At 38.8% G+C, this 15,730-nt stretch overlaps 1 protein-coding gene across 6 annotated transcripts in view; it reads left to right on the top strand.

Moving 5' to 3' along the window:
- The window catches only part of PNPLA4 (patatin like phospholipase domain containing 4), a 98,899-nt gene that overhangs the window by 30,704 nt on the left and 52,465 nt on the right, over window positions 1–15,730 (top strand). For 4 of the 6 annotated variants that reach the window (XM_030934696.1, XM_030934693.1, XM_030934695.1 and 1 more), the window contains exon 6: window positions 1,725–1,877. In XM_030934696.1, the coding sequence (XP_030790556.1) occupies window positions 1,725–1,877 (153 nt within the window). Of the gene's footprint in view, window positions 1–1,724; window positions 1,878–3,113; window positions 5,701–15,730 lie in introns of those variants that run through there. The other 2 variants (XM_030934694.1, XM_010353842.2) reach the window with 2 other exon arrangements.

Here is a 15,730-nt window from a genome sequence, read left to right as displayed (position 1 = left end):
GATCACGAGGTCAGGAGATCAAGACCATTCTGGCTAACATGGTGAAACCCCGTCTCTACTAAAAATACAAAAAACTAGCCGGGCGACCTGGCGGGCGCCTGTAGTCCCAGCTACTCGGGAGGCTGAGGCAGGAGAATGGCGTGAACCTGGGAGGCGGAGCTTGCAGTGAGCTGAGATCCGGCCACTGCACTCCAGCCTGGGCGACAGAGCGAGACTCCGTCTCAAAAAAAAAAAAAAAAAAGAAGAAGAAGAAATAAACACAATTGGCCGGGTACAGTGACTCATGCCTGTAATCCCAGCACTTCAGGAGGCCAAGGTGGGCAGATCACGAGGTCAGGAGATTGAGACCACGCTGGCTAACATGGTGAAACCCCATCTCTACTAAAAATACAAAAAATTAGCCAGGCTTGGTGATGGGCACCTGTAGTCCCAGCTACTCGGGAGGCTGAGGCAGGAGAATGGCGTGAACCTGGGAGGCGGAGCTTGCAGTGAGCCAAGATGGCGCCACTGCAGTTCAGCCTGTGCAACAGAGCGAGACTCTGTCTCAAAAGAAAAAAAAAAAAAAAAGATGAAATAAATAAATAAACACAATTAAGAAGGACATGAAAAAGACACATTGAAAAAAATGAATGCATGGTTTTAAGTGAGTTGAGAACATTTTATTTTGGCCTGTTTTCTCCCTCCTCTTGCCATCTTTATGTTGAATAGCAAAGATTTGTTTTATCTGCATTTCATTTTACATATTCAAGCAAAACTCAGTTTACAAACTTCACTGAAGATTCCTGCATACAGGACTTTCAAGTGTTACCAGACTTTTTGTTTTTTTGTATATTATCTGAAGGCTATTTTTAATAACAGATAAACTTAGACAATTTGGACGTTATTTCCATGTGTGTTGTGTTTATTGATTGCTATGGCTGACCATGTGAATACATCAGATCATGGCTGCATTGAGACTGTTTGGCCTTGGAATAGACAGCAGAAGGAATATTGTCTGTGTGATTCTTCTGTCACCATTCCTCATCGTGCACTTCTGTAGAGCTAGGGGCTGAGGCTGCACACACCTTGAGCACCTCATTGTCCGTCCTCATTGCCCCAAGACTGTTTCATTTTCTTCCTTGGAAGGCTTCTGTCCTCCGCCTTCTCCATCACTCACTCCCCTTTGAGGTGGGCTTGAGAGCACTGAGTGCCTACTGAGGCATGTGTGCTTTGATGCAGCACTCCCATTCCTTATGACTTCAGGACATGCCCCTTGCTTCAAGAGCACAGGAACCACTTTGGAATTAGAAGCATTTCTAGTTGCTGTATTTACTTTTTAGGTTTGCCACAGAAAATGCCAGTTTCCAATTCTTATAATAAAAATGGAACCTCCTCTGGTGGTGGATGTTTTGTTCAGCATCCACAGTAAATTTGACTTTTTAGTTTGATTGAATAATGAGCCCCAGTCTAATTACACATGGCTTCTTAGGCATGCACTCTAATCAGTAAGAATTCAAGTCTTACAGACAATAATCTAGTTAAATTCTGTCCAGAGTTGTTCTTATATTGGTAAGTGATATGTGTACCAAGATTTGTTTTACCTCCAAAACAGATCCCCAATGGGATTAGTCCTCAAAAATAGCAATTTAAAAGCATATCCAAAGCACACATATTATTAGAATCTGCTTTTCTTGGTGCGGGATGTGTTGTTGACATGTGCTGATGTGAGATGTTTCTTTCCACAGAAGTGGGTGGACGGAGGCCTCACCAACGCTCTTCCCATCCTGCCTGTCGGCCGGACTGTGACCATCTCCCCCTTCAGTGGACGACTGGACATCTCCCCGCAGGACAAAGGGCAGCTGGATCTGTATGTTAATATCGCCAAGCAGGATATCATGGTGAGTAATTATGTTCAGTGATATATGAAGAGTCCTGATCTACTAAAAATTTCCACAGATTTCAACGTGTTTCCCAAGCACTGGAAGCTCATTGATAATTGTAGGTAGGGGTTGCATCTTCTCTTTAGTGTATTGTTTAATACTTTACAACATGTATCAGGCATAGGAACTTGGGTTCTTATGGACTGTCAGCATTAAGTCCTTTTGCTGCTTTTATTTTTATTTATTTTTATTTTATTTTTAGCACCCCTCCTACCTTAGCCTCCCATGTAGCTGGGACTATAGATGTGCACCATCTCGCAGGGCTAATTTTTTTTATCTTTTGTAGAGACAGGGTTTCACTAGGTTGCCCAGGCTGATCTCAAACTCCCTGGCTCAAGTGATTCTTCCATCTTGGCCTCCCAAAGGATTACAGACATGCACCATGCCCGCCCGTTTTTGCTGCTTATTAACTCTTTTTCACATCAATAAACTTGGTAGGATATCAGAGCAATTTTTTCTTCTTTGAGACAGGATGTTGCTCTTTCCCCTAGGCTGGAGTACAGTGGCAAGATCATGTCTCACTGCAGGCCCAGGTAATCTTGCCGCCTCAGCCTCCCAAGTACCTGGGACTGCAGGCACGTGCCACCACACCTGACTACCTTTTTAAAAAATTATTTGCAGAGACAAAGTCTCACTGTGTTGCCTAGGCTGGTCCCAAACTCCTGGGCTCAAGTGATCCGCCTGCCTTGGCCTCTCAAAGTGCTGGGATTACAGGCCTCAGCCACCACGCCTGGCCCAGAGCAATTTTAAATAAAATCATTTATTTGCTTAGAAAGATGGAAGTAATGAAATATATAAAAATAGTCGAGAAAAACTTAGGGACCCAAATGAATAATTGACATAAAAATACTGATTGCCTTAATCTAGTCTAATAGTTTTCCACGTGGGATGATATCGTACCCAGACATTTTTGGTTATCATGTCCCAGTTGTGCCCCTGGCATCTGGTAGGTAGAGGCCAGGAATGGTGTTAAACATCCTGCAGTGCACATGACCATCACACAATTAAGACGTCGCGGCCCCAAATGTCAGCAGTACCAAGGCTGAGAAACCCTCCTTTACTGTATCAGTGGAGGTAACTTCTGAAGTGTAAATTTTTCCTACTGATTTTTTTGTTACTGCTAATTGTATCTGTGATAAGAAAACCTAGATTATAAAAATAGTGTATATTTTCCTGTACTGCAATATCCTACAGCTTAAATTTCAGTCTTTTTATTCTAGTTGTCCCTGGCAAACCTGGTGAGACTCAACCAAGCCCTTTTTCCCCCAAGCAAGAGGAAAATGGAATCTCTGTATCAATGTGGTTTTGATGACACTATTAAGTTTTTACTTAAAGAAAATTGGTTTGAATGAAATGCTTAAAAGCTTATAATGCAAAACATGTTTCAGACAGTTTTTGATGGAAGTTTCTAATCAAATCCTTTTTAGAAAATCTATCAAGACTCTCAATTGTATTATTACTCCTTGTAATATTTGTGTTTATTTTTAATATTTGAATTATTACCTAGTGCAAGGATATAAGAGGCACTTTATTAGAATTTGACAATGTCATTAAGAAGGATACACTTAGGTGATAAGGAATCATTTTTGGTGAATTGTCATGTCCTTTAAAAAATGGAGGAGGATAGGCTCTTTGGGTAAATTGAGGAACATGGAAAATGGAGGGCCACCACTTAAGTGCCATGGAGAATGTGTGGCATGATCTTGACATGAAGCATGGGTGTTTCCATGACTTAGCTGTATCCCTGTAGCTCTGGAACTGAAGGAACTAGGCTCTCAGGCTGACCCAGGCCACAGGGTAGGAGAGGAAGGATTTGAGAAATAGGCGACTCATGGTTAAAGACCTTTGATCAGGACTGGAGGAACAAAGGTTTGTGTATTAGTCCATTTTCACACTGCTGAGAAAGACATACTTGAGACTGGGCAATTTACAAAAGAAAGAGGATTAATGGACTCACAGTTCCACATGACTGGGGAGGCCTCACAATCATGGTGGAAGGTGAAAGGCATGTCTCACATGACAGCAGACGAGAGAAGAAAACTTGTGCAGGGAAACTCCCCTTTATAAAACCACCAGATCTCTTGAGACTTATTCACTATCATGAAAATAGCATGGGAAAGACCTGCCTCCATGATTTAATTACCTCCCACTGGGTCCCTCCCACAACATGTGGGAATTGTGGGAGCTACACTTCAACATGAGATTTGGGTGGGGACACAGCCAAACCATAGCAGTTTGCTTTCCACAGGTGTGTGCAGTTGCTCCCAGTGCAGTTAAGGGCAGATATCCAGAAACCCAGGAGATTTTGAAGAGGCTTATCCCCTCTCATCTTCCTCCCCTAAACCCCACCCCTCAGTTTAGGAGATTATCAGGCTGGTTGTCATTCATTCTCTCTCTCTCTCTCTCCAAGGCCATACCTCTCTGAGTATTTAGCTATTGTTCTATATATTGGATATATCTATTGTGGGAACTTAAATAGATAAAATACTACCAAACACAAAGAACCAGGTAGCCTAGTAAATAAGAATTAAATCCAGAATAATCATTCACTTCTCATTTTTAAATCATATACTGATCCCAGGTCTTTTACTTTCTGAGTAGTTGTCCATCACGTTGAGGACTTGTGTATGGGCTTGTACTAATTTACTCACACTGTCTTAAATCCTAAGTCTGTTTTTATGAGATTTTGCCAAGTATGAACCCTTGATTACTACGAGGCAGTTAGAGACAAACCAATTTAATTCCATGTCTTCAATTGTCATGCATTTTTCCTTTTACCCTTTGAAACTATTTTTGAGTCAATTTTATGGTTCTCAGAAGGCAAAATACACAATTTTTTAACACATAAACACCAAAGATGGCCTCTTTTTGAGGAGTTCTGCACAGACCCACTCTAGAATAATGATGGTCCCTGTGGTATGTAATTTCTCCTACTCTAGCTAACATGAGGTTTAATCTTAATGTGTTGTTTCCATAAGTGACATGAAGTGGATAGATTCTCAATTGTTATGTCCACTTATTCACTAGGTAAATTTTCAGTTTTAATACTTTTATCCTTAGCCCTTCCTTTGATCATTTTGTGTGAATATTCTGTTTGTATGATACACTGTATTTCAATAAATTCCTTATTGATGTACCCTTAAATGGAAGAAATTTAAGCTGCAAAACCAAATCTCATTGTATAAGACTTTTTTGAAGTATTTGGTACTGACTATATATGTATTTGACCCTGTGGGTGGATGGTACTTTTCTTTTTAACTTTTATTTTAAGTTCAGGGGTATGTGTGCAGGTTTGTTATAGGTAAACTTGTGTCATGGGGATTTGTTGTAAAGATTAATTTATCACCCAGGTGATGGTACTTTAAAAATATTGTAAGATCATTGACATATCAGTCTGCAGCAACTTTCCTGCATGAGAGAAATACAGCGGTGTAATGAAACGCATACTTGGTACACACTAGGCACTCTCTGGGGCTGGTGCACCAATTCTCCTGTGAGCACGCTCCCAAGCACGCTCTGCTTATCTTTGCTGGAGTGTGTGCTCATGCAGCCATATTCATTGAAAACAGCCATTCACAACAGGATCTGCCTTACTTGTGGGATCAAAATTTTGAGGCATTGTAGAACTGGCATGTAGAAAATCTGAAAGGACTTTCTGACCCAGATACTGATATGTTTGCAGGATAATTACTGTGATTGGCGGCTTGATACATTCCCAATTCTCTGTGGGGGCAATTTCCTTATATCTTGGAATCTGTCATTAAAAATGTCATTAGTCTTCCTTTTCTTCTTTTCAATAACACGCTTTACTTTGTAACTATGGTAACCCACTCCTTCCATTGACAATTAGAGAAAATAGATTTGGTTTGGAAGTTCAACAGTGCTCTAAAGCAACAAGCATATATTAAAAAAAGAAAGAAAAAAACCTGTTAATTCTGGGTTCTCAGTATCAGGTGCGGCGTGTGTATACCAGAAGCTTGCAAAGATACAGTCACACCACTCTGGGCATTGAATTTTGATTCTAAACAAGCATGAGCACTCAAAACACGCAGATATTAGTGATTATGCTTTTAATTTTTTAGAGGATTAAAAAAGAGAAATACAATTACATAAAAACATGTTTGTAAATATTAGTTGTAAAAAGTTTTTGGATCCAGTCTATTACTTTTACAATTGAGGAGCCTAACTATGGAAGATCAGTGTTTTGGGATTTTTCTTGCCTAAATTTTGTCTACATGATAGCAAAATAAAATCAGAAGTTGAAGTAATTATCTAAATAACTCAAAGTAGGAAGGAAGACAATTATTGCAGTTCGTGAAAAGTGTACAGATTTTTAGACAGTTATCATGATTCTGATTTGCAAATTGACAGTTTCCTTGAGCAGAATTCACCATTTATTTGCTTAGTTCTGCACTTCAATTTTTCTCTAACTGCACAACTCAAAGCTCTGCTTACTTAATGCTAATACACATGTTTATTTTTCCTTGCACATATCCCCTAACTCAGTATAATTTCCCCATTTTGACTGACTTAGAGGGGAAAAATATGATTTAATTTTCTTCATACTTTAGAAAGCATGTGTGAGTACACAGTCATGTCCAAGTCATAATATCACATCCAACTTAATCTTGAAATAAGATAATTTGTGAAAAACATGACTATGAACATACTTGCACATATATATGTATGTACATATGCAATACCTAAAACATGTCACAGCAGCTGCATTTTAACTGTGCCGAGATGAAACAGTATTTATGTAATGCCCGATTTCACTGAGTTTATAAATGCTCTTTAACATTTACATAGTCAGATCCACTTTTGTGGGCAGACCTAGTAAAGTGCATATGGGTACTCTACTCTTTTGGAAAGTCCCACAGCTCCAGCCAATCCAAGAATATCAGCCCTCCCTTGATGGGTTCAATGGCTTTGCAACATGACCTTCCAGCTATGGCCAAGCTCATGACCCTGCAGGTGGGTCCCTGATTCATAAACTGTCCCTTGCAAGATTGAACTTGGGCCATGCAAAGAGTCTATCAGGCACTTTTGTGGATCCCTCTCTTCACGGAGTTCACCTGAGCAACCAAGAAAACAAACATGAGATAATTCAGGCTACACAAGCAATGTGAAAGGGCCAGGAAGCTTGAGGAAGGTTTATGGTGGCTGCTTCTCCTTTTGTCCGACAGCGAGATGTGCTGGTGTCTGTTGCTAGCCAAGACAGGGACTTCACTATTACCCCCTCACCCACCACTCACCTGGACACCCATCACTCACAAGAGGACCCCCTGGAGGAAAGGCTCAGGATGACACGCGTTCAAATCCTGAAGTTACTCCAGGAAGAAGGTAAAATGGTCGAAGGAGTGATCACTGGGCTTATCGACACTGCGGACACATCAACCCCAAAACTTGGTTCCTGGCAAGGTCATGGAACTAGGCAATTTAGCTCTACTGATCAACCTCAGTCAGAACTATTTCTTGACAATTTCAAATCCAAGGGGGTTACTAGTGCCAGTCACTCCCAGTGAGGGAAAAGATCTGTTCTACTTTGCCATTTCTGGCATCAGGTTGGCCATCCTAGGTCACTGTGGTTGCCACTGTTTCTAAGGTGACATTGACTTAGACATTGTTGATATCATATCCTTCCAGTACCTGCTCTGTGTGACTTAACACAGCCAGGGTCTATTACTTGCTGCTAAAGGACCCCACTTAGAGTCGATGTACACTTGACCCTTGAACAAAACGAGTTTGAACTGTGAGGGTCCTTGTGGATTTTTTCAGTAAAAATTACACCAAGTGTGCCTGCCTCCCCTTCCACTTCCTCTACGTCTTCTGCCTCTGCCACCCCTGAGACAAGACCAACCCCTCCTCTTCCTCCACCTCCTCAGCCCAGTCAGTGTGAAGAAGAGGACAAAAACCCTTATGATGATCCACTTTCACTAGGTAAACAGTGAATATATTTTATCTTCCTTGTGGTTTTCTTTTTTTTTTTCTTTTTTTTTTTTGAGACGGAGTCTGGCTCTGTCACCCAGGCTGGAGTGCAGTGGCCGGATCTCAGCTCACTGCAAGCTCCGCCTCCCGGGTTTACGCCATTCCCCTGCCTCAGCCTCCCGAGTAGCTGGGACTACAGGCGCCCGCCACCTCGCCCGGCTAGTTTTTTGTATTTTTTAGTAGAGACGGGGTTTCACTGTGTTAGCCAGGATGGTCTCAATCTCCTGACCTCGTGATCCGCCCGCCTCGGCCTCCCAAAGTGCTGGGATTACAGGCTTGAGCCACCGCGCCCGGCCTGTGATTTTCTTAATATTTTCTTTTCTCTAGCTTACTTGATTGTGAGAATACAGTGTATAATTCATATAACATGCAAGGCATGTCTTAATTGACTGTTTATGTTATTAGTAAAGCTTCCAGTCAATAGTAGCCTCTTAGTAGTTACATTTTGGGAGAGTCAAAAGTTATATGTGAATTTTTGACCACAGGAGTGGTGGACAGGGAAGTCAGCACCCCAACCCCCATATTGTTCAAAGATGAACTGTACATAAATAACTACCCAACAACTGGTGAAAAAGCAGATGAGGACTTAACAATTATTTCTTTATTACTTTCTTATGTTAAAAAATCCCTGTGTAGGACAGTACAGTTGTGCTTGTTTTAGGGTACCTAGGTCTTTCCTCCTAAAGTAAGCATTAAAAGGAAACATAAAGGGGCTTAGATTAGGTTGTCATTTACAGATACGTAGCTTTGACATGTGTCTTTAAAACAGGAGAGGTTGTCATCTGTCTCCCAACTAGAAACCTGGTACTTAACTAGAACTTATGTGTGGGGTAAAAGAGTAGGAGTGTCCGCCTTCAAATACATCCTTAACGCTCAGAAACTGAGAGGAGGAGCTGAAGGAGATCAAATGGCTTATCACATTATCATTCCTTACATTTCACCATGAAGTTGTTTTTAGCTGACAGTCTTTGTAAAATCCTCCTCACACACTAAGAACTGAATACATTTTGGTTGCATGTTATAGCCACCTATGTATTCTAATGTTTGGTACAACATTTTCTTCAATGACTTCCAATCTTTCTTGAATATGACCTGTTTTATTTTTAGTAGAGACAGGGTTTCACCATGTTGGCCAGGCTGGTCTCAAACTCCTAACCTCAAGTGATCCGCCCACCTTGGCCTCCCAAAGTGCTGGGATTACAGGCGTGAGCCACCGCCCCTGGCCTGACCTGTTTTATAAGGTAATCCAATACATATATGCACATATTTTACACATATATTTCCATATGCATATAGGTATACATATGCAAATATAAATATGTAAATACATACCCATATAAATAAAAATAATTTTTATGAAACACTTTTATTATGTATAATGTTTTTTGAGGTTTTTATTCCATTTTTATTTGTAAAAATTGTCATGCTACACTTAAATAATTTCACAATCACTAATGGATAACAATCTGCAGTTTGAAAACATTCTAATGCAAACTTAGAACCAACACAGACACTGAAATTCTCAACTTGTGTTTAAAAGACTTTACAAAAAATATGACATCCAAAAATAATTAGTACTTTATTTTAAATAATTTCCTTTTCTTTCTCCTCTTAAGTCTTAGATATGTTTTATTTAAATTTATGGCTACAGAATATCTCTAGAAATTATTTCTACTCAAAAGCATGATTATTTTCTATGAGTGCTATGGATAAAAATTCCTTAGTTTATGTATTTCATCTATATAAAGCTACTTAAATGGTGATAGTCATTCCATGATGAAATTCTTTAATCAACTAGTTATATAAACCAAAAAGTATTCTTATTTTTTAGCCACATTGTGGACAATAAGATAAAGTAAATATACCTGTAAGTGTGCAAATACTTTATATCTAACATAGGTCATTGTCACCTTGCAACAATAAACATAAAAACAGTTGGCTAGATTGTCCTTGAACAATTTAGTACACCAGGCTACTAGCATGAAAAAGTGCAATTGACTTCATTTTCATTTGTTGTTATGTTATATAACAACAGTATACACTATATTATATTTGTGTGTTTTACAATACCTTCACTATCTCTGTCAGTGAAATATAATTAACTTACTGTTAAAAAAAGAATGCATATGGAGTTAGAATATGCAATCAACATTGTAAAATACTTTGCATAAAGATCTTTCTTCAATCCATGTTCCATATTGATCTATCACATTTGCTTAGTGGCTACAATTTACTGGTTAGCCTCCATGTCATCTTAAATGGTGTAATTAAATTATTGACTATAACTGGGAAGATTGAGAGGGTATCAATGTAGTTTTAATATACATTTCAAAATATCAGTGATTTGCAAAGTATTTCTATGTATTAGAAGGGTCAGAAAGAAGATATTTAATCATTGCTTTCTGGTCTATTCCATACATATTTATTGAGAATTTGCTGTGTGCCAGGATTTGTGCTACATACTTGACATGTAGATGTGAACAAATAAAGCAGGTTCCTGACTTAAGGGAATATTTGTTGTACTGGGCGAGAAAGCAGTAACAAGTAAATGAGTCAATAAGCAAGGTTAAAAATGGAGATTTTATTAAATTACAAAATTAAGTAGAATAAAATAGTCTATGGTGCTATAGACTAATGGGGAAGATGGCCTCACAAAAAGCATAGCAGGATCAGTGCCATCCTCACTCCCGGTGGTATCCTTGCATTAATTCAAAAAATGACTTTATTTCCTCAAGAGGTTTATTGCCATTTGCTGGGAAGTTATTGTATTTTTGCTATTGTAATGCACATCTTCAATGACTTTGATATGGATGATGCCTGCTCAATCATAATCAGCTGCCTTTTTTCTTTTTTTTCTTTTTTTTTTAAGTTTTAGAAACAGGATCTTGTTCTATCACTGAGGCTGGAGTGCAGTGGCACTATGCAGTGAATGCATAGCTCACTGTAAGCTTGAACTCCTGAGCTCAAGTGATTATCCTGCCTCAGCCTTCTGAGTAGCTGGGATTATAGGTGCATGCCACTACACCCAAATAATTAAAAAAAAAAAAAAAGAAAGAAAGAAAGAAAGAATTTTTTTTTTTTTTTTTTTTTTTGGTAGAGATGGGGTGTTGCTGTGTTTTCCAGGTTGGCCTTGAACTCCTGGAGGGATTCAAGGGATCCTCCCACCTTGGCCTCCCAAAGTACTGGGTTTACAGGATTGTGCCATGATGGCCCAGCTGCTGTTTTGAAGACGTTGTTACAGATATTAGCTGACAGTAGTTTTGTTTTGTCTGATGGTGCTAGTGCTATTGGGACTGATCTTTAGAAACCTTTCCTTTTGGATTAGTTTAATATGCTTTTGGCACAAATAATGTAAAATCACAGATAATAATAAAAATAATAATAAATTTTAAAAGTCTTTTTTGATGTTGTGAGGACTGTTTGTAATGCTCCAGGTGTTGTATCAGAGAGATTGGCATCATCCCCATACAGTTCTTTTGTAGACACAACACTGCCCTTTTCTGGTTTTGTTCAGTGAAAGCAGACCATCCTTTTGAAAATGCTCTTCTTTCAGTATGCATGATAGATTAATAAAATAGCTATACTCAAGAATAAAAAGAAGTTTCAATAAAATACCTTTTAAAAACACAATCAAATGGCAAGCCTCATTCTGGGTCATGAAGCATGGGAGCATTTCCATTAAATCAGGGATAAGGCTTGTGTGCCTGACATCTCTGCTATTCCACACACCATTCTGCAAGACTTAGAAAATGCAGCAACAAAGAAAAAGAAAAACTAATAAAATGAAAAAAAATAATACTGGAATCATTACTGTTCGTCGAAACTGCACCATTTTGTAAGCTCCCCGCAATTTTGCAAACCTTGCAAGAATGTGAGTCCAAACTGCACCTTTATGTAAGCTCCCCGCTATTGTGCTGACCTTGATCAAAGTGAAACATTTCACGGGGGTTCGGGCCATGAGAAACATCCTGCCCTGATCACAGGGCAGACAAAGCCCCAACTAAAGAAACGTCCCTATCATATCTTGCTGGGCAAAGATACAAGGAACACCACGATGACATCCTGCCAGAACAAGGACCAGAACCACCTCATCATGGGAACATCTTATCAATATCCCGCGGGGCAGCAAGCCATACTGCCCAAACCCCTCCCGCCCATACCTATAAGTACCCCCAGCCTGTAAGCAGCGGTGGGCTCTGGCATTAAGCTGGTCCCCCGCTTCTTTAGGTTTTATACTGGACACAAAGCCTGCATTTGCTGTTGAGCCACCTTCTTTCTGTGTGTGTGTGTTTTTTTTTAACCCACAGCTTCCCTTCAAAACCTAACAATTATATTTGTAAATTGTAAATTGTCTCTAGCATCATGCACATGACCTAACACACCACTGGTCCTCAATAATTGAGGAATAAATAAATAACTGAATGCCTAAATATTTCAGTATAATCAATTGAAAAAGTAATATGAGAAGTTAAAGGATTCATTCAAATGTCTGTAAGAATATATTGAAATTAATAATACTTTATATCAGCAGAAATTTTAAAAGTAGAAAAATGCAATCACAATAGCAAAAAAATGGCAACGCACAGAAAATGTGCAAGATACATACAAAAACTCTGCACATTAAATCTGCTTATGTGATACCAGACATGTTATGTTGCTGAATGGGAAAATTACGTTGTATATTGGTGTTGAGTACCCATATATAAACCACAAATTTTACAAATGTCAATTGCACTCAGAACCTTAGTTTTCAAAATGTGACAAATAGATGTTAAAGTTCATCTGGCAGACCATAAAACCCCATAAAAACATAGCTAACTTATTATTTTCCCAATTGTTAAATTGGTAATTTATAAAACTTAAAAACAGTTACTAAGATTGTTTATATCCAATTTTTTCTATCTATTGTAGACATGTCATTTTCTCAACTTTTTTTTTCATAAAAATCTATAGATAAGAGATTATTTATGAGGGATTATTGTCAAAACTTTTTGTTGCATATGAAGGAAGCCCAGCACAAATTACCACAAGTCACAGAGAGATCAAAGAAAGAGAAAGGAATTACAAGTATACATAGCTGTACAATCTAGGGCTATCTCCTGGCCACCTGAGCACAGCAGCTGAAATGAAGGCATTCAAATGTCATCTGTTTTCACAACAGACCTTCTACAGATGGTGGGTGAGATGGCTGTTCTCAGAGCAAAACTCACATTCTATCATATTAACAGCCACAGAGTATATGCTTTTTTTTTTTTTTTTTAATAGGCCTGAAAGAAAGTCTAAGAGAGAATTCTGATTGGGCATGATTAAGTCATGTATCATTCCTGACCTGCTGTGGGCATAGGGGCTGGATATCCTTACAGTTTGGTTTTAAATCATGTGTTCAGTTTGTTGACCTGTGGCTCAAACAACATGGAAAGAGATAAATATTTAAACCTTTTTATGACTTGGTTTTTTTTTGAAACTACAACATAAATGCTACCCAGTAATGCTATAAGGGGAATCTCTTCCTCCATAGAAGCCACAGTTGTACCATTTCATTGTATGAGTAGTCTGTGAATTCAGCAGAGGCAACCAGTGAGATGATGATGAAAAATCTATTGGATGTGACACCACGGAGATGACTGAAGAGAACGGATTGTGTGGAGAGATGCACTTGGAAGACAAATAGCCATGAGAGGGAGAAGATAAAAATAGGTAGACATGATTTTAGGTTTAATCTTCAAATGACAGCCTGTTAAAAAAAAATTAACAAGACTTTGGGTGATGATCTACTGGCTCTTTACATTTCAAATTCTGGTCCGTGAACCAATCCTGGGGCATCCCTTGGGAGCTTATCAGACATGAAGACTCTCAGGCTCCATCTCCCAGCTATTAAACAAAAACCACGTTTTTAACTACAATCCCATGTGATTTGTATGCACATTAAGTTTTGAGAAGCAAAGCTAAGATGGTGGTTTCTATGGTGATGGGAATACAAATTTATTTTTAAGTGTATAATAAGTGACAGATTATACAGACAACATTGCTGTATTTTATAAACCAACTTTTCCCAAGATGTGTGATATTAAAAAGATAGAGAGAGTTCTGTAAAATTGAAAGTTGGGTGTGTGAATAGAAATTAGTTTGGGTTGAGGACAGCAGGATAATGGGGAAAAAAGAAGAATGAGGCATATTTGTCAACAAATAAAGAAGGGCCAGAGAATGGAAGACAGGAAGAGAATACACAGGCAGTCCATTTGTTGAGCGAGTTTCTGGTGAAAGTTGGCATAGGGCAGATCAAAAACACTGATGGAGGGCTGAGACAGAACTCTTCGAGAGAAGCATGATCTTAGGAAGAGAGAGAAGCTGGCTATGACAAAGGGATTTGGGAACAGAGAAGAGAAACATGAGCAGGTCTGTTGTCTTTCAGAATAAAAGACAAATCATCTAAGTTTGAAACAGCTATGAAAAAGTGAGGGTCTACCAGAGAAAATGCAAGAAACTAGCTGAGATTATGTATTTTGACAATTAGTGAAAACAGTACCATATATATATATATATATATATATATATATATATATATATATATATATATATATATCCTACCACACTTAAATAGCCTGCAACTGCAAGCAGAGAACAAGGATGATGGTAGTGGGAGCCGGACAGGCAGGAGGCTGGAAAGTTATGGAGTGAAGAAGCCTAGGATGGCAACAATGCCTGCTGGTGCCATGGCTGCCTGGGTTATGTAGTGATTAGGTAGGTTGATGAAAATGGAAGAAATTAGGGGTGGGAGTTTGGGAGAGAAACCAGGAAATATCCCAATCAAAAGTTTTATTTCTGATATGAAATTCTATCATTCTGTACATAGAATGGTAGTGTTGGTGAGCAATTTCTAAACTCATTAGAGTACACTGCTTTACCATTGCCATTAATAGAAAATGAATATACAAATTCCATTACCATTCCAGGAAAACTATTAATAACTAATAGAGCATTCAGTAGTAACCTTTTCAAAAGATTAGTAATGATAATATTTGTCTTTCTACTTCAGATGATAGAATCACTTTAGGGGTTTGTTAATAATTTGAGGGTTAAGGCTTTATAAAATAATTTATAGGTTGTATTTTCATTATACACACATTTTGAAAAAATCTTAGTTTTCAAATTCCATTGAATTAATTTTAACACTTAAAAAGAGCCAGTAGCCAGTGCTTGCTAGTACATTCATCTTTCAGTTTCCCCACTGGGATAACAGTTTTGTTCTTCCTCTCTTCTCGTTATCTATCATGGTACCTCCATTCTTTTCAGAGTCAGCATATTACCTCATCTTCCACACCATGGAGGAAATGAAACACATCTAATGGGGAGTCCATCACCTTCTCATGATCAATATATCCAACTTCCCTTTTTTCCCCTTTACAAGATGGAGAAAATGTCTCTCCCTCTCTCAAAGCCCGAAATGTGTGTTGACTTTGTAGCCCAACACCTCTTACCTTTTCCAGGAGCTCTTTCCACCATCTATAGGTGGCATCATCAACCTCTCCCTTTCTCCTTCATACTCTCTACCACTAACAGGCTTCAATATCCACCATGTGAAAAATAAAAGCCTCCCAGGGCCCTACTTTCTTCTTAAGGCACCACCATGTTTCGCTACTCACCTTGAGAGCCAAACTTCTCGGGAATCGTACTGCTACCACCTCCGTTTACTCATTTCCTAGGAACACTTCTTCCATCCTGGTGTAGGGTATGCCCCCAACATGCCATCAAGATTGCTCTTGCTGAGATACCAAAGAGGTATGAGTTGACAAATACAGGGGACATTTTTCATTCTTCACCTT

This window comes from Rhinopithecus roxellana, chromosome 7 (genome assembly GCF_007565055.1).
Source record: "Rhinopithecus roxellana isolate Shanxi Qingling chromosome 7, ASM756505v1, whole genome shotgun sequence".
NCBI lineage: Eukaryota > Metazoa > Chordata > Mammalia > Primates > Cercopithecidae > Rhinopithecus > Rhinopithecus roxellana.
The sequence above is the reverse complement of the archived record's forward strand: the minus strand, read 5'-3'. Positions and strand labels throughout refer to the sequence as shown.